The following is a 20,422-nucleotide window of genomic DNA, read 5'->3' as shown; positions in this document are numbered from 1 at the left end:
CCAGGCTCCATAGGCTCTTTTTTTTTTTTTTTTTTTTTTTAAATATATTTTATTGATTTTTTACAGAGAGGAAGGGAGAGAGATAGAGAGTCAGAAACATTGATGAGAGAGAAACATCGATCAGCTGCCTCCTGTACATCCCCCACCGGGGATGTGCCCGCAACCCAGGTACATGCCCTTAACCGGAATCGAACCTGGGACCCTTTAGTCCGCAGGCCGACGCTCTATCCACTGAGCCAAACCGGCTTCGGCCTCCATAGGCTCTTTAAATTAATCATCAAGGGCTTATTCAAGGCTCTGCCCTCAGCTTGTTCCTCTCTGTTCCCCATGAATAATCTTATCTCCCCCATTGCTTCTATCATTTCTCTTTTGGCAAAACCTAAACATGTCAGTCTCAAGTCAAATCTCTCTCCTTCCAAATCTATGTGCCTCTGCATCCAATTACTAGGCACATCCACTTGGAATATTTGAACATACCCAACACAAAATTCATGAACTGCCCATACCTGCATCTCAAACTGCTCCCAAACCAAGCTCCTCTCCTCCTCTTTGTCACTCTTCACAAGCGGGTGGACGTGCTTCCTAACTAGTTCTCGGGTTTTGTTTGACTTTTGCCTCCAGGTCATATGATTGCTCATCTGAATTACAGTAAAAGGCAACTAACTGCTTTTCATCTCTAGGTTTGCCCCTGGTAAGTTAATTCTCTTCACTGGAAAAACGACCTTTCTAAAAAAAACGAATCCTTCATTGGCTTTATGGGGCGGCTGTACAATGGTAGAAAGACACAAATTTTGAGAGTCCAACCAACTTGAGTTTGAACCCAGGCTCTAATCTTGTGGAAATTACTTCTTCCAACCTCCTCAACTGAAAAATGGCTGATACAATTCTGAAAAGTCCAAGAATCAATAAGTCAAGCACATGCATAGTAGATACTATGAAACACAACAGTCCCTTAATAACTAACTGGTAGCCACCATTATTCCCTTAGGATAAAATTCAGATTTTTTTAATATGATAGACAAGGTCTTCATGACCTTGCTCTGCCTGCTCTCCTGCCTCTTTGTCAGTTTACCACTCACACTCTCCACTTCTGTTGCCTTGACCCTGCAGGTTTTCTCAAGACTGGTCTGTTTACAAGTAGCAACCTCCTCTGTTGGGGATGATGCCTTTAGTCCTGTCCTTTTTCACAGAGCTCACTCCTCAACTTAAGTGTCAACTCCATGAATTCTTCCTCCAACCCCCATCTCCCTCCTCAGATTGGATGAGGCAGCTCTACTCTGTACTCCCACAGTAACTTGTGCTCACTTCCATTACATTCTACTGAAATGGTCTCCTTATCTGCCTATCTCTTGTACGAGGCTGGGCTCTCTAGGGCAGGGCTCAATTCATATATCTATGTTAATTCCTGGTACACAGTAGGTACTCCATAAATGTTACTAACATAAAACATAACTTGAACGGCTACACAAAATGAAAGATTAAAATAAAAACAAAACACCCACAGAGTTCCTTTTAATTGGCTTTTGTGTTCAAAGATTTCCCCCCTTCCCCCTCCAGAAGCCATTTTTTACCAATATGAATGCTCAAGTAACTGTTAAATGACTTCGCTTTAAGGACCCAGGTACTGGCAATACCAGCAATAGATATAACAAATCCTTTCAATATGAATATAACTTGTATTTATTTTAGTCAGTTTTCCATGCTCTTTATTAAACAAATCAGTGTAATGTAACAGATTGATACTAAATCAGTATAACTAAAGCAACAGCACTAACCAATAAATTTAGCCTCTAAATTATGAAACTTAAGACAATTAAGCCTCAATTGCCCATCAATAAGCAGGTGATAAATTGGCATTGCAAGCTTTTAAAAGGTGTAGCAATAGATAAGTAGTATGTTTTTACTCACCAGCTTCACGTAATCGGTTCCCTTCTGCTTTTGTCCGGTTAGTTCTTTCACTTCCAGCAAGATCCACCAAGGACAACTGGCTTATAGTGATTTGTTCTTTTTCCTGAAGAGAAGATCATAATGTCAATAACGTAACATGAGCTATAAGTGGTTTACAATGTTCTTTAAACATATTTAATTAACAAATTATTATGAATATAATATTTGCACAATACAAAATGTACTGGTAGGGGCAAAGGACACAACTTTTGGGGGAAAAGTTTGCTAAAAGCATATGCTAAATATACTCATGACATTAATGATTACTTGCCCATTGTCTGGTCTTCTACATTATGCTGTAAGCTCCATGAAGGGACTCTGCCTTGTAATGACTATCTCCAGAACCTTACACAGTGCCTAGCTCTCAGCAGGAGCTCAATAAATATAAGCTAAATAAGTGAGGCTAGAATAGGGCTAGCCTAAAATTTTTTATAATCAGATATTTTAATAACATTGTGATCTAATAATTTCATAATATGCTAATAATTTTTGTAAGAAATGAAAGTCAAGAGGTACATAACTGACATTGTAATGTTAGATGTGATTTAAAGGAAATCAAGTGTATATGGAAGCTTGATTTATAACCATTTTCTAGCTAACATTTATCAAGTGTTGACTATAAGCCAAACACAGGATTAAGAACTTTATATGAGGAGTTTATTACAATAAGGTCAAATAGGCAGGGCATTAAAAGGAAATCAAAATTCAAATCCTGGCTTTTTCACGAAGATGGCGCCGAAAGCTAAGAAGGAAGCCCCTGCCCCTCCCAAAGCCGAAGTCAAAGCAAAGGGTTTGAAGGCAAAGAAAGCAGTGTTGAAAGGCGTCCACAGCCACACAAAAAAGAAGATCCGCATGTCACCCACCTTCTGACGGCCGAAGACACTAAGGCTCTGGAGGCAGCTTAAATACCCCTGGAAGAGCGCACCCAGGAGAAACAAGCTTGACCACTAAGCCATCATCAAATCCCCCCTGACTACCGAGTCAGCCATGAAGATGATAGAAGACAATAATACACTGGTGTTCATTGTGGATGTCAAGGCCAACAAGCACTAGATCCAACCGGCTGTGAAGAAGCTCTATGGCATTGACGTGGCCAAGGTCAACACCCTCATCAGGCCTGATGGCAAGAAGGCTTATGTTCGACTGGCTCCTGACTATGATGCTTTGGATGTTGCCAAAAAAATTGGAATAATCTAAACTGAGTCCAGCTGCCTAATTCTAAATATAAAAATTTTACACTGTAAAAAAAAAAAAAAAATTCGAATCCTTCAGTACCATGCTGTACCATTTCTTCCTGCCATCTGGAAACTTTCGTGATACCACAATTTCATAATGTATTTTGAATAGAATTACACTTTACTAGCTTAAAGTTATTAAATAATTTATATTTGGGCTCAAGTGTGGTTACTAATTGATGTAAGCCTTGTAGTGCGACAGTCCCTGCAATAAAACAGTGACCAATAGGTCAGCCAAGAGAAGAACCATTTAGAATTGGACATCTCCTGAACTAATCCTACCCTGGAAAGTTAATTGCTGACAGTTTAAAACCATTAACTGAATTTCCACATACAAAATGAGTCTTCAAAGGTAAAACAATGGATCACAAATTCTTATTTATAAATATTTGTAAACCTTTTTCATAGCAAAAATCCAGGTTAGTTTTCCAAAACTGCACATCTAACAGAATAATTAAAACCAACACCTACATATATTATTAATCCTAGAGGAGCGATTTTCAACTTTTTTCATTTCATGGCACACATAAACTAGTTACTAAAATTCTGTGGCACACCACAAAATATATTTTTTGCCTATCTGACCAAAAAAAGTATAATTTTGATTCATTCACACTAGATGGCTATTGTGTTGGCTGTCATTTTTTTCAATTTGACAATCAGGGAAAATAGATCAGTGCGCCTACTAAATGGTCAGGTGTTACTTGTTTTAAAAATTCTTGCGGGGAGAACCAACCAAAATAAAATAATTGAAGGCCATCTTGATGGTCTTGACACTAATTTTTATGACACAAATTTATAAACTGATTTTCTATTTTAAAAATTAAAGACCTAGATTTTAAATGTGTATTTAACTTGATGTTTTTAATCAGCATAAAGATCATTTAATAGTCATTAAAAACAGTTGCCAGAGATAATCTGCATGGAGGAAAAAAACTTGCAAATGGCTAATAAGTTGGAAGCATTATTTTTAATATGTAAGATAATCAGAATACTCACAATAAAATATACAACTTTTTTTAAAAAATTTGATTTTTAGAGAGAAACAGAGGAAGGGGAGGGGAGGAGGGAAGGAAGGAAAGGAGAGAGAGAAACATCATTTTGCTGTTCCATCCATTATGTATTCTCTGGTTGATTCTTGCATGTGCCCTGACCGGGATCAAACCCACAACCTTGGTGTATAGCAGCGGTGGGGAACATCTGCCCCATGGGCCATATAAGACCTGCAAAATCATTTGTCTGGCCCTGCCAAGGCATTAGGGATGAGTTAATTATGTGTTTGACCAAATATAGCAGGCTAATTTTTAAGCTGATAATTTTGTGTGGCCGAAGAATGTTATAAATATCCAAAAGGCCCTTGACAGAAAAAAGGTTCCCCACCTCTGGTGTATAGAGATGATGCTCTAACCAACTGGGCTACCTGGCATGGGCTCAACTTTTTTAAGTATAAGAAACCACCTTGAGTAGCATCTAGATTTGTAATGAAGAATGATACAGTTTGGATTAAGTATCTTGGGCTGGATTACACAGTGCTTTGTACTGGATCTGCCGAAACATCTGTCCAGCTTGGTATCGTGTGAAAGTCTGTTACTTTTTGGGCAGACATATATAAAAACTCAGATGGTCTCCTTAAAAATCAGATGGTCTCTTCTGCACTGAAAGCATTTTTATGTTTTCTAGTTAAAAATTAATATTTTCTTATAGACCTTGTGCAATAAAGCAGAAGCAAGATGTGTGATTTCTGCAAATGCTTTAACAGCTGGTAAAATTTAAAAAATTAATATATGTATTGGTAAAAATAAGTTTTAAATTACATTTTAATAAACTAAAAAAAAATTTGTGGCACACCGGTTAAAATCTGTGTTCTAGCAGTGATGGCGAACCTTTTGAGCTCGGCGTGTCAGCATTTTGAAAAACCCTAACTTAACTCTGCTGCCGTGTCACATATGGAAATTTTTTGGTATTTGCAACCATAGTAAAACAAAGATTTATATTTTTGATATTTATTTTATATATTTAAATGCCATTTAACAAAGAAAAATCAACCAAAAAAATGAGTTCGCGTGTCACCTCTGACATGCGTGTCATAGGTTTGCCATCACTGTGAGCAATCTTCATTGCAACAAAACCTCCGATTTAATTCTAATTCCAAAAATTAAGTATTCAGTTTAAAAATTTGATACACTACAACTTACCTGTAAGACATTGTCTCCATCTGCATCCAGTGGAGCTTGAACTAATTTAATATTGAATACACTATGGGAACGGCTGGACTCACGATTCAAATGTGTGTTAGCAATACGTCTCTTTTTCTGGCCTATAATGACAGGAAAAAAAATAATTGCCCAAATCTGAACTCAGCCATTGCATTATATATGCTTTCTTTCGTCTTCCTTTTTAAATTGATTTTCAGAGAGAGAGCAAGGAAGAGGGAAAGAAAACAGTGATCGGCTGCCTCCTGCATGCCCCTACTGGGGATCGAGCCCATAATCGTGTGCCCTGACCAGGAATCGAACTGGCAACCTTTTGGTGCAGAGGAATGATATTCAACCAACTGAGCCACACTGGCTAGGGCTATACACACTTTCTACTAAACCAAAAAGTACTGCTGGTCAAATATATTTATCATTTTATAGTTTTCTAATTTTAATTCTAACCTTTCCAGAAAACTTCAAAAGCCTCTTCAGTAGATTTTACTTCTACTTCTGTACATCCTGCAACATACATATTATGATTCTTGTCTTCACGAAGCAATTTAGATTGTAGAGGTCTATGGGAAAGAAAAAATATACAAGTTTGCTAAATTGTGCGTTATAGAGTTATTTAAGTCGAGTTATCTAAAATGCCAGGCAACATAACATCCATTGTTATAATGGGAATAAACCTAAGCAAGAACCCAGAAAAATATTAAACAGTTAACTTTAAGGATATACAGTCAAGATTAGTTATAAAAACTTATTTTGTTTTAAAAGTTTTGCTCTAATTTGTTCTAACAAAGTACACGATATAACACTAAACAATTAGAGATCATAGTAGTATTATAGCAACATTACATGCACAAGTTAAGCATCAAAACTTAGTATTTCCCTAAATTTGAAAGATCAATAGATAGAGCTGATTCTGACCTCAGGGTCAGAAAAAAAAAAAAAAATTCAGAGAGAGTTTGGTATATACCAGGAGTGGCAATCCTTCCAAAGTGGCTGGTCAAGTTTTAGTCTGTATGATAAGATGGGAAGGGGCACTGCTTGTTTGGCCTCAGTCTTGTGAGTGGTGGAGATAAAAACATTTATCAGCCACCATCACCCACTAAATGGCTGATATTTTTCAGGAAGCAAGGAGGGGCTCATTGGTAGCAGACAGCAAAGTGCCAATGAAAAACCACCTACGTACAAACACTCCACAGATGCCAAACACTAGTATATCTGCACCCTTCTCCTTATAAAAAGAAGAAGAAAAAAGTCAACACAATCACATACACAAAGTCTGTGTTCCTCATGGGTGTGCCGCAACTGTTCCACCTACCAAAGGAATAAGGTATAAGTTACTGTTTCTACAGCAGCCATCTCATAGTAACACGTTCAGTCCACAGTATGTGAGTCACAATGAGTTGTATCTTAAAAATCCTCCAATGCAATATTTCTACATTGTATTAAAAACACACACACACACTAAACATTAATCAGTTAAAGAAAGCAGGTAATATACCACCTAAACAAATTAAAACTGAACTCAGTGCCAAATAAGCACCTTGTGAGTTTATTCGAGTTACAAGAAATATTACAAGGAAGGCACACAAGTCATATTTGTCAGTCCTTTTGTGTAATGAAATAAAATCAAGATAAGAGGCTCCTATGAAAATAACCTTATTTAGGACAAACAAAAACTTGGCACATGTGCAGACATGAAACTGACTGTTAGCAGTGAATAACATCACAAAAGTTTAGGGAAATGGGTATGCAGAACTGACACTTTGTGTTTTTTTTTTTTTAATTAATATATTTTTATTGATTTTAGAGAAAAAAGGAGAGGGAGAGATAGAAACATCAGCTGTCGATGTTTCTCTCTCATAGATGTTTCTAACTCTCTATCTCTCTCCCTTCCTCTCTGTAAAAAATCAATAAAATATATTTTAAAAAAATATGAATCATCAAGCACCAGTTCCATGATACACAGTTATATTTCATTTTCAAAACAAAAATAAGCATTACTCCTATTTAAGGCTCACTGAGGTGAGTGACTGCCCCAAGATTAAGCAGCTAAGCAGAGACTATCTTCACTACTTACTTAGGTTTTATGGGATCAAACGGCACCTCTTCCAGTAGATCATATATGTAATTATTATATATTTCAATATAAGAGACAAATACGCCATAGACACTATCCTCATCAACTTCTTCTGCTTTGCAAAATTCTTGAACGTTTATCATATCTGCGAACTCTGGATCTATTTGTCTTCTGAAAAAGGGGAAAAAGCCAGAAAGTCCAATTTTCCACAGTGTGAATTAATATCAAACATGAATGCTCCCAAGAGGAAGCTAAAAGATATAGCACAAATGTCCTGCCTTACAAGCAGAAATGCACTAAGAACTTTATTCACTCACCATCAGCCAACAATACTCCCATGTCCTCCCAGGTAAACAGCACAGGCTTTTACACCCTCTCCCACTCAGAGTGGCACCTTCTCTAAGCAGTGATTCAAGGACAGTGTGTTCATAAACAAAGAGAACATCTGAGCCAATAAAGTTACTTAAGAACATTTCTCATCTTTGATCTCACTAATGTCAACTTGTCAGACAATCTCTATTTCATGTGCATCATTCCCTATGCCTGAGGAAACCATCAGGCAGCGTGCCCTTCAGGCCAGCATTGTAGACAAATGCAATTACTTACTTGCTAGAAGGGGTCTTTGGGTTGGGTATGGCCTCTCTTTTCTGCCGTTCTAATAAGGCATCAACTTCACACTGTATATCCATGCTATTCCTATCATTAGATTTAAAAACCTGAAGTGGGGGCAAAAGTCAGATCATGATTTTGAGAACTTGACTTACATTGTAAGAAACATATTTGAGAACTGAGAAATTTATTTAAACATATTTAAGGTTTCAAAATGTATCCAATTAGTTCTCCCATAATGCTACTGTATCCACAGGTATCTTGGTCCCTGTGTCAAGTGAAACTGTTACAACATAAAGGAATTGTACTTACATATCTTTTAGCCTGAAAGGACCCTACACTGTTAAAGATCATGTCCAGACAACGAGGAAGTAGCCCTCCTTCCCCTGGGGAACCAGTCATGGTGTGAGTCTTCCCACTTCCCGTCACACCATATGTGAAAAGGAGACCTGCAACAGAGCATGTCACACTGGGTTATATCACAAAAGTCCTCCACTTGTAGTACTCATTGTATTAAAAAACACTTAAAATTAACCAGCTCAGCGCCCGACCAGTGTGGCTCAGTGCTTGAGTGTCAACCCATGAACCAAGAGGTTACTGGTTAGATTCCCGATCAGGGCCATGCCCGATCCTCAATAGGGGTCGTGCATGAGACAGCCAATCAGTGATGTTTCTCTCTCATTGATGTTTCTATCTTTCTATCCCTCCCCCTTCCTCTCTAAAAAAAGTAAAAATAAATAAATAAGAATAACCAGCTCAAAAAAGCAGGTTTAACACCACCTACCGAATCTGAATCCAAGGCCAAACATAAATCAAATATACAAATATCAAAAAAAGTTTTATCAGAGGGGGAGAAAAAGGAAAATCCAACAAAACTCCAAGAATCATACCATTTTTGCCATGAATGAGGTCATCTACCAAGGGATTAGCCACAACATCAAAGAGCTCCTTCTGGGTGGTATGAATGCCAAATACTTGTTTAAATGAATACTGAGTCTGTGGAGAAGGAAAAAAATAAAAGTACATAAATGAATTCCACTATATCTAGGTTAGATATACATATTTAAACCCATTCAGATGTTTCTTTATGAACATCTAAGATCTGGATGCACAAAGAAAAAGTACAAATGGTTTTTAAACCTGGAACCCTGAAAAGAAATCCTGCCCTGGCTGGTGAGGCTCTTTTGATTAGGCATCATCCCATGCATCGAAAGGTTACCAGTTCAATTCCCGGTCAGGGCACATGCCTGGGTTTTGGGCTAGATCCCTGGTAGAAGGCACACAGGAAGCAGCCAATCAATGTTTCTCTCTCTCTTTCTCTCCCTTCCTCTCTTTCTAAAAATCAACAATTTTTTTAGAAAAAGTCATGACCTACCTAAGTATACCAATTATAAATGTTAAATATTTACATTTATAACTACTGAAGAGAATGTAGAAAAATCTTAAACCCACTAATGCTTCACAGACTAAGGCTGACTTTGTTTTAATTAAATGACCAAGAAGATCAAAAGGTATTAAAATGATTCAGTCACTATACAAAAATCCTCACATATTTATTACCTCATTTTACCACTTTCTATTTTCTCTCATAAAGGTGTAATTTTAAATGGCATAACAGCATAGAGCTAAGTATTTTGATGTACTTTTTTTTTAAAAAAAGCCAGCAGTGAACTGTAAATATAAACTGTATATAAAAACCCATGAGTTTTTATATAAAATAAATTTTAAATTAATTGTGATCTTTGATTCAATTATCAAATCTCTTTCAAAAATTAATTATTATAAAGTATAACCATATTGCCAAAAATATTACCAAACTTATACTTGGAAAATTAGATTGGATCCCCAAAGTGGCTGGAGGTGACCTCTGAAAATAGTTTGCTTTTCACTTGACCCAGAAAACCCCACAAAATCACACAAATCAAGAGGCTCAAATCTTCATGTTCACTTTAAGAATACCTGTGAAACTGTGCAAGCCATTAAGGGTATGCATATTCGAAAAGACACCAAGTATCTGAAGGATGTCACTTTACAGAAGTAGTGTGCCATTCTGTCGTTACAATGGTGGTGTTGGTAGGTGTGCCCAGGAGAAACAGTGGGACTAGATACAGGGTTGGTGGCCCAAAGAGTGCTGAATTTTTGCTGCACATCTTAAAAATGCAGAGAGCAATGCTGAACTTAAGAATTTAGATTTAGATTCTCTGGTCAATGAGCACATCTAGGTGAACAAAGCTCCCAAGATGCGGTGCAGAACTTAAGAGCTCATGGGCGGATTAACCCACATGAGCTCTCCCTGCCACATTGAGATGATCCTGAATGAAAAAGAGGAGATTGTTCCTAAACCAGAGGAGAAGGTTGCACAGAAGAAAAAGATATCCCAATTCTCTGGAGAGAAAAGATGGTGACCAGCAAGAAGGTGGGGAGGGAGAGTGTGTGAGAGAGTGAGGGAGCGATAGAGGAGTGTGTGGACGTGTGGTGTGTATGTGAGCGAGCTAGGGACAGTTAGATGCTGCAGGTCTTCCAAGGGGCTGCCAAACTGGGCAGTCTTAGATGGTGAAACCCCGCTACCACCATGGACACTCCGGGGGTGGCCAGCGCAGGCACAGAGACCAAACCATCTTGAGAAACAGAACTGCTTGGGACTAGAATCCTAGATTCTGGTCTCAGATGCAAACCGGGATGGTACAGCCACTAGGAACAAAGACCTGCGACCACAGCTGCAGACCCACAGACACCAAGAATCCAGACATCCTGGCTGCAGATTTCTGTGAGCCCATCCCCCTCCCTGCAGGTTTGCTGTAGTACCATAGGAACTGCTAGACCGCCCCACGCAAGCAAGCCTTCTGCCCACACAGGGCAGCTCTGCTACCTGAATTTGAGCCTGGGCGCGCAGACACTGGGAATCTGCTTCACGCAGCACGCAATCATGTGACCAGAACCCACGCCCACAAAGGGTGGCAGTGCCACCTGACTTTGATTCTGGGCAAGCGCACAAGGAAGTCTGTCTCCCACAGCGCAAGAGTGGACCTCCTGCTAACACAGGGTGGCTGTGCAACCCGGTCCCCCAAGCAGACCAGGGACCCCGATTCTCTGCGTGAGAGGAAGCACTGAGCACTAGTGACTTGACTCTGTTTCTCATCGCACACGCCTGGGATCCCTGATTCCCAGTGCATGCACACTAAGAGCCAGTGACTCCAATTCTTGGCGCATGCGCATACAGAGACCGATTCTCGGCGCGAGGCCGCACCAAGCAACAGAGACTCTGATACTTGATTCTCGACACGGGCACAGGGGGACTCTGACTCTTGGCATGCGTTAGGGGACTCTGATTTTAGGCACATGCCAGTGGGGTCTCTTTTTTCAGCGTGGCGCAGGCGGGGGCCCTGATTCTAGGTGCACGCACGAGGCCGCACTGAGCACTGGTGACTCTGATCCTGGGCGAGCATGGCTCCCACCAACCCATGGGAGTCATACGTCTTGGTGTCGGAGCTCTTCAATGACACCCAAGTGGCATGAAGCTCCCACTGCACATGGTCCAGGCCTCCGCAACTCAGCATTTGAACCTTCTGGTGATAGTTAGAATGGGGAGACAACAAAACAATCCCCAGAGGAAAGAAAAAGAGGCATTGCCAAGAAAAGAAATAAGTGAAACAGAGGCATGCAACATGACAGAAAAAGAATTCAGCATAATGGTCGTAGAGTTCATACACCGGATGGACGAGAAAAATCAACAACCTATGCAAAAATCAGGAAGAAATCAAAGGTGATATAGCTATAATCAAAAACATCATGGAAGGTTTCAACAGTAGACTAGAAGAAGCAGAGGACCAAATTAGTGAGTTAGAATACTCTATCCAGCAAGACTATCAATCAAAATTGAAGGGGAAAGCAGGAGCTTCGAAGACAAAAAAAAAAAGGCTAAGGGAGTTTATCACTACCAAACCAGCAATGCAAGAAATGCTAAAGGGAATGCATTTCTGTAAAAAGAAGAAATAGAAAGGAACAAAGGCATAAAGTACAGAAATGGCTACAAACAAGTACCTATCCTATCTAATAAAAGAGAAACATGGTAATTGGCGTACAACCGCTACCCTTCCCATTGGCTAATCAGGGCGATATGCAAATTAACTGTCAGCCAAGATGGCGGCCGGCAGCCAGGCAGCTTGAAACTAACATAAGGCTTGCTTGCTTCAGTGACGGAGGAAACCAACGCTCCCCGCCTGCCTTGAAAGCCTCTGAGCCTGCAGTTTGAAACATTTTAACAAATATAGAAGCTAAAAAAACCCCCCAAAACCAGCTTTCAGCAAGCTGGGATCTCAGAGCTGTAGTTATACATTGTTTCGAACCGAAACAAACCAGATACCTACTTTCAGCAGCGGAGGCCTAAGAGCTGGAGCCTCAGAGCTAAAGCTGGCCCAGAATTAAAAAGAAAAAAAGAAAAAAAGGAGCGGTTGGGAGCTTCTGTCACCCGCCAGCCTGAAAACAGCCCTCAGCCCCTCACCCAGGCTGGCCAGGCACCCCAGTGGGGACCCCCACCCTGAAGGGTGTGTGACCAGCTGCAAACAGCCATCATCCCCTCACCCAGGCTGAACAAGCACCCCAGTGGGGACCCCCACCCTGAATGGTGTGTGACCAGCTGCAAACAGCCATCATCCCCTCACCCAGGCTGGCCAGGCACCCCAGTGGGAACCCCCACCCTGATCCAGGACACCCTTCAGGACAAACCAGCCAGCCCCACCCATGCACCAGGCCTCTACCCTATATAGGAAAAGGGTAATATGCCTCCCAGCACCGGGATCAGTGGAGGCGAGAGGCCTCCGGCACCGGGATCAGCGTGACAGGGGGCAGCGCCCAAACCCCCTGATCGCCCTGCAGCTCTGTGTGTGACAGGGGGCGGGGCCACAACCTCCCTATCCGCCCTGCTCTGTTTGTGACAGGGGAAGGCGCCCCAACCTCCTGATCAGCCCTGCTCTGTGCCTGATACGGGGGAGCTCCCCAACCTCTGATCGCCCTGCGGCTCTGTGTGTGATAGGGTGCGGCGCCTCAACCCCCTGATCGGCCCTGCTCTGTGTGTGACAGGGTGCGGCGCCGCAACCTCCCCATCAACCCTGCCTTGAGTGTGACAGGGGGCGGTGCCCCAAGCCCCTAATCGGCCCTACCCTGAGCGTGACTGGGGGTGGCATCGCAACCTCCCGATCCGCCCTGCTCTGTGCATGACAGGGGGCGGCGCCCCAACACCCCAATCGGCCCTGCTCTGAGCCCGACCAGGGGCTGCACCTAGGGACTGGGCCTGCCCTCTGCCACCCGGGAGCAGGCCTAAGCCAGCAGGTCATTATCTCCCGAGGGGTCCCAGACTGCGAGAGGGCACAGGCCGGGCTGAGGGACCCCCCTCCCCCCTGAGTGCACAAATTTTTGTGCACCGGGCCTCTAGTCAATAATAACATTAAACATAAATGGATTAAATGCTCCAATCAAAAGAAATCGAGTGACTGAATGGATAAGAAAACATGACCCATATACATGCTGTCTATAGGAGACCCACCTCAGAATAAGGGACTCACACAGACTGAAAGTGAAGGGACAGAAAAATATCTATCAGGCAAATGGAAATGAAAAAAAAGCTGGGGTAGCAATACTTATATCTTACAAAATAGACCTCAAAGTGAAGACCATAACAAGAGACAAGAAAGGCCACTTCATAATTCTAAAGGGATCGATACAACAAGAGGATATAACTCTGGTAAACATTTATGCATCTGATGCAGGAGCACCCAAATACATAAAGAAACTTCTGGAAGATATCAGGGGAGAGATTGACAGCAACACAATCATAGTAGGAGACTTTAATACCCCATTAACATCACTGGATAAATCCTCTAGACCAGTGGTTCTCAACCTTCCTAATGCTGTGACCCTTTAATACAGTTCCTCATGTTGTAGTGACCCCCAATTTCATTGTTACAAATTGAACATACTTAAAGCATAGTGATTAACCACAAAAACAATATGTAATTTTATGTGTGTTTTCCAATGGTCTTAGGCGACCCCTGTGACAGGGTCGTTTGACCCCCAAAGGGGTCGCGACCCACAGGTTGAGAACTGCTGCTCTAGAAAAAAATTAGCAAAGAAACATCAATCCTAAATGACTCACTACAGGCAGTCCTCGGGTTACGTCGGACTCAACGTACATCATTTTGTGGTTACATCACCATCTCCCATTTACAGTATTTATATATTTAAAAAAAGTTCGATGTATGTACATATGTTTTATGTTTCTTATAATTTATTTACCACAAGTAAAGGTCAGGAATTGTTATCTTTCTTTTAATTTTTTTTTTACTGTTTCACTTCATTACTGCTGTGTATGTGCTCCATGTGAGTGACGAAGGTGCTTATGTAGGTGGATTCGGACTTATGGCGAAAATCATGTTACATCATGCCGTAGGAATGAATCTCGGACGTAACCCGAGGACCTACTGTAGATCAGATGGACTTAATTGACATCTTTAGAACATTCCACCCCCAAACTACAGAATATACATTCTTCTCAAGCGCACATGGGACATTTTCAAAGATAGACCATATATTGGGACACAGGCAAAGTCTCTCCAAATTCAAGAGGATTGAAATCATATCAAACATCTTCTCAGATCACAAAGGCATAAAATTAGAAATCAACTACAGAATAAACAATCACAAAAATTGAAACACTTGAAGGCTGACTAGCATACTATTAAACAATGAGTGGGTTGCCAAAGAGATCAAAGAAGAAATAAAAACGATAATGAAAACACAAAAATCCAAAATCTTTGGGACACAGTGAAAGCAATCCTGAGAGGGAAGTTCATAGCATTACAGGCCTACCTCAAAAAACAAGAAAAACTGGTAATAGACCATCTAACTCTGCAACTTGAAAAATTAGAGAGCAACAAAAAAAAAGCCCAGAGTGAGCAGAAGGAAGGAAATAATAAAGATCAGAGCAGAAATAAATGACATAGAGACCAAAAAAAAACAATACAAAAAATCAATGAAACCAAGTGCTGGTTCTTTGAAAGGATAAACAAGATTGATGAACCGCTAGCCAGGCTCACTAAGAAGCAAAGAGAGAGGACCCAAATAAACAAAATCAGAAATGATAGAGGCGAAATAACAACAGACCCCACAGAAATACAAATAATTGTTAAAAAATACTATGGGCAACTCTACTCCAACAAACTAGACAACCTGGAGGAAATGCACATACTAGTATTCCTAGAAAAATACAACATTCCAAAACTCAACCAGAGGAATAAAAAAATCTGAATGGGCCAATAATTATGGAGGAAATTGAAGCAATAATCAAAAAAACTTCCAACAAACAAAAGCCCCGGACCAGACAGCTTCACAAGGGAGTTTTATCAAACATTCAAAGAAATAAAACCTATCTTCCTCAGACTATTCCAAAAAATTCAAGAGGAAGGAACACTTCTAAGTTCTTTCTACAAAGCCAGCATTATGCTAATCCCAAAACCAGATAAAGACAATACAGAGAAAGAGAATTACAGGCCAATATACCTCATAAACATAGGCGCCAAAATCCTCAACAAAATTCTAGCAAATCGAATCCACCATTACATTAGAAAGATCATACACCATGACCAAGTGGGATTTATTCCGGGGATGCAAGGGTGGTACAATATCCACAAATCAATAAATGTGATATACCACATAAACAAATTGAGAGATAAAAACCATATAATCATATCCATCGATGCAGAAAAAGCATTTGACAAAATCCAACACCCTTTCTTAATAAAAACTCTCAGTAAGCTGGGAATAGAAGGATCATACCTCAACATAATAAAAGCCATATATGACAAACCCACAGCCAACATCATACTCAATGGGCAAAAACTAAAACTATTTCCCTCAAGAACGGGAACAAGACAGGGATGCCCACTCCTCTTCAACAAAGTATTGAAAGTACTAGCCATTGTGATCAGACAAGAAGAAATAAAAGGCATCCAAATTGGAAAAGAAGTAAAACTGTCCTTATTCGCAGATGACATGATATTGTACATAGAAAACCCTAAAGACTCCATCAAAAAACTACTAGACTTAATAAATGAATTTGGCAATGTAGCAGGATACAAAATTAACACCCAGAAGTCTATGGCTTTTCTATACACCAATACTGAACTCACAGAAAGAGAAATGAAAAAAGCAATCCCATTTACCATTGCAACAAAAAAATTAAGATACCTAGGAATAAACTTAACCAAGGAGACAAAGGACCTGTACTCAGAAAATTTCAGGACGCTAAAAAAAGAGATAGAGGAAAACATGAACAAATGGAAGAATATACCATGTTCATGGATTGATACAATCAACATCATTAAAATGTCCATACTACCCAAAGCAATCTATAAATTCAACGCAATCCCTATTAAAATACCAACGGCATACTTCAAAGACCTAGAACAAATTCTCCAAAAATTCGTCTGGAATAAAAAAAGACCCCGAATAGCTGCAGCAATCTTGAGAAAGAAGAACAATGTTGGCGGGATCACAATACCAAATATCTAGCTATACTACAAAGCCGCTGTTCTCAAAACTGCCTGGTACTGGCACAAAGAACAGACATATAGACCAGTAGAACAGAAAGGAGAACCCAGAAATCGACATACGCCAGTATGCTCAATTAATATTTGACAAAGGAGTCAAGAGCATACAATGGAAACAAGACAGTCTCTTCAATAAATGGTATTGGGAAAACTGGACAGATACTGAAACTAGACCACCAACTTATACTATTCACAAAAATAAACTCAACATGGATAAAGGACTTAAACCTAAGATGGGAAACCATAAAAATCTTAGAAGAAGCCACAGGCAGCAAAATAGCAGACATCTGTCATAGCAATATCTTTACTGATACAGCTCAAAGAGAAAATAAACAAATGGGACTACATCAAAATAAAAAGCTTCTGCACAGCAAAAGAAAGCATCAGCAAAACAACAAGAAAGCCCACTTCCTGGGAGAACATATTTGCCAATGTTATCTCTGGTAAGGGTTTAATCTCCAACATTTATAGGGAACTCATACAACTTAACAAAAGGAAAACAAACAATCCAATCAAAAAATGGGCAAAGGACCTAAATAGACACTTTTTGAAAGAGTACATTCAGAAAGTCAAGGGACATATGAAAACATGCTCAAAGTCACTAATCATCTGAGAGATACAAATCAAAACAACAATGAGGTACCATCTCACACCTGTCAGAATGGCTATCATCAACAAATCAACAAATGACAAGTGTGGAGAGGATGTGGAGAAAAGGGAACACTCATGCACTGCTGGTGGGAATGCAAACTGGTGCAGCCACTGTGGAAAACAGTATGGCGTTTCCTCAAAAAATTTAAAATGGAAATACCATTTGACCCAGGAATACCACTTCTAGGAATATATCCCAAGAAAACAGAAACACCAATCAGAAAGGATATATGCACCCCTATATGTTCACAGCAGCACAATTTACAATAGCTAAGATTTAGAAACAGCCTAAATGCCCATCAGCAGATGAATGGATTAGAAAACTGTGGTACATCTATGGAATGGAATACCACGCTGCTGTAAAAAAGAAAGGAATTCTTACCATTTGCAACAGTATGGATGGAACTGGAAAGCATTATGCTAAGTGAAATAAGCCAGTCAGAGAAAAGTAAATACCACATGATCTCACTCATTTGTAGAATATAAAGAACATTATAAACTGTTGAACAAAAATAGAGGCAAAGAAGCATCGAACAGACTGTCAAACTACAGCGGGAAGGTAGGGGTGGGTTGGGGGGAATAAGAGATCAACCAAAGGACTTGTGTGCATGCATATAAGCACAACCAACAGACGCAAGACACTGGGGAGTAGGGGAGGCCGGGGGAGGTCAATGAGAAAAAAAAGGAGACATATGTACTACTATCTGTAATACCTTAAACAATAAAATAAAATTAAAAAAAGAAAAAGATATCCCAGAAGAAACTGAAGAGACAAAAACTTATGGTCTGGGGGTAAATTCAGCATAAAATAAAAAAATTGCATTGGAGATTGGGGTATAAATTATGTAAATTAAAATGTCCTAATTGTTCAGGGGCTAGAGTTCTATTTCTATTTTTATTATTTTTTAGTTTTATTGGATTGTAGATATTGCAATTGTTTCTGCAGGTTTCCTTAATTTCTTGCAGTTTTTGCTTCATGAAATGTCAGTGCTGAGTTATTTGGTGCATGAGTATTTATTACAATTTATTATGGATTACAGCCTTGGCAAATGGCTCCCCATTTTTCTGTTTTACTACCTTTACCTTAAACTAAACCTGCTCAGATACCAATCTCATGACCCTTATGTTTTTTAAGAAAATGTTTTTATAGATTTTAGAGAGAAGGGAACAAAGAGAGATAGAGATATAGAAGCATCGATGAGAGAGAAACATCACCAACTGGCTGCCTCCTACATGCCTCCTACTGGGAATCACGCCTGCAACCCGGCATGTGCCCTGACCAGGAATCTAACCAGTGTCCTCTTGGTTCACACATCAACACTCAATTTACTGAGCCACATTGGCAGTTCATGACCCTTGTTTTTAAAATTAGCAATTTTGTCCCCCAAAAGGAGACATAGATTAGTACTCAAATTTAACAATAGCAGCAGCAGCAGCAGCAGCAGCAGCAGCAGCAGCAGCAGCAGCAGCTGACACTTAGCGCTGACCATGTCCCAAGCACTACCTTAGCATGGTAATGAATCATTTCATTCTTACAACCTCTGATGTAAGTACTAATAATTATTTTGCTCATTTTATAACTTGTTAAAGATCACACACCTACTTCAGCCCGGGCAACTCTCACTTTTGTGGAAGCTTTTCTTCCACTCCTGTGAAACAGCTCTAGAATTCATAAAAAGAACAAACAATCTTAGAATGGAAAGGATACATACAGGATGGTGCTGGCAGGGTAGTCAGATGACCTCCCAGATGACTCCAAGTCCTCATGAACAAATCCCTCCTTTCCCAGTGAAGAAAAATGAGACTCAAAGGAGGAACTTGCCCTAAATCCACAGAGCTAATTAGCATCAAAGCACTCTTTCCATTATTCAATGTTGCCTTCTGTGTCACAAGACAGAACTTTTAATCTCCACCAAACCTTTAGTACTAATTACACACACTTGAAATTAACTCTAATAAGTAAAATTCAGTAAGTTCGTTTTCAACTATTTTATATCCTCAAAGATCTACTCCTCCATGAAGCCTCCCTGGACCATTCATTCATGATTAATCCATATTTATTGTTTGGCAAACAAGACAGAGAAGATGTAACAGCCCTTGATGCTTACCTTACACCAGGGGAAAGAGACAATAAACAAGTAGATAAACCTACAGATTGTGGTAAATGCTATCAAAGTGACTGCAAGATCAGGTGACTAGGGGGAGCAGTGTTACTTCTGAGGTAGTCTGGGTAAACTCTCTGAGGAGGTGATATTTAAGTTGAAACAAGATGAGGAGCCTTCCATGATAAGAGCAAAGGAAAAGTCCAGGCAGAATTCTGGTTTATCTAAGGAATCCAGGATTGGAGGAGTACTAAGAGATGAGGTGGCCAGATAGACAGGAGCAGATTAAGTAGGATTTTGCCTATTTAAAAGCTTTCTTAGAAGGTCTGAAACATAAAAATGGTGAGGTCTGACATGCTTTAAAAGATCATCTGGCTACTCTGTGGAAAATGGATTAGAGAAGATTTGGAGTAGAAGCAGGCAGTCCAGTTGAGCTTTAGCACAGTCTTGTCAATGTTACTCAGAGTAAGGTCAGCAAACCAGTGCCTCTCTGAGAAATGCTTGTTTCCAGTCTAGGAGATAACTGCAGAAATTGAGAGGAAATGTTTAGAAACTTTTGTAGCCATTTGGCATGGCTGCAACAGGATGTGATTAATGTGATTATCTTACTAAACAGATAAACAGGTTCTCTGCTCCCTGACATGGTTAGTTTCAAGTGGCAAAACTGCATAAATGTATCAGTCACAATTAATTTCAAAAAGCTGCTCCTTCACCAGAGTTTGAGAAGCACTGATCTCCATGATTAATAACAGGGCTCATACGAGGGTGGTGGCAGTGGAAATAGAAAAGATGAGTTCAAGATATACACTGGAGAAGTGGTAGGACTTACTGATAAATAGGATATGAGGGGGAATCAGAGAAAGTAGGAACAAGGTTTCTGGCTTGAGCAAACAGACAGATAATGGTGGCACCATTTATTGAGAAGATAAGGGAGAAAGTGATTTAGAGGGAGGGAAAAATATCAAGAGTTGGACATCTTAAATTTGAGATG

The 20,422-nt window shown here is 40.0% G+C and overlaps 1 protein-coding gene across 6 annotated transcripts in view; it reads right to left on the bottom strand.

Moving 5' to 3' along the window:
• KIF23 (kinesin family member 23) overlaps positions 1–20,422 on the bottom strand; it is a 42,885-nt gene that overhangs the window by 14,614 nt on the left and 7,849 nt on the right. For 2 of the 6 annotated variants that reach the window (XM_036306049.1, XM_036306016.1), the window contains exons 4-12: positions 8,966–9,071; positions 8,388–8,524; positions 8,073–8,182; positions 7,467–7,637; positions 6,659–6,700; positions 5,840–5,952; positions 5,378–5,499; positions 2,811–2,858; positions 1,909–2,011 (exon numbers count right to left, since the gene is read on the bottom strand). In XM_036306049.1, the coding sequence (XP_036161942.1) occupies positions 1,909–2,011; positions 2,811–2,858; positions 5,378–5,499; positions 5,840–5,952; positions 6,659–6,700; positions 7,467–7,637; positions 8,073–8,182; positions 8,388–8,524; positions 8,966–9,071 (952 nt within the window). Of the gene's footprint in view, positions 1–1,908; positions 2,012–2,810; positions 2,859–5,377; positions 5,500–5,839; positions 5,953–6,658; positions 6,701–7,466; positions 7,638–7,783; positions 7,866–8,072; positions 8,183–8,387; positions 8,525–8,965; positions 9,072–20,422 lie in introns of those variants that run through there. The other 4 variants (XM_036306036.1, XM_036306027.1, XM_036306055.1 and 1 more) reach the window with 4 other exon arrangements.

The sequence above is a fragment of the Myotis myotis genome, unplaced genomic scaffold, assembly GCF_014108235.1.
Source record: "Myotis myotis isolate mMyoMyo1 unplaced genomic scaffold, mMyoMyo1.p scaffold_m19_p_1, whole genome shotgun sequence".
Classification (NCBI taxonomy): Eukaryota; Metazoa; Chordata; class Mammalia; order Chiroptera; family Vespertilionidae; genus Myotis; species Myotis myotis.
The sequence above is the reverse complement of the archived record's forward strand: the minus strand, read 5'-3'. Positions and strand labels throughout refer to the sequence as shown.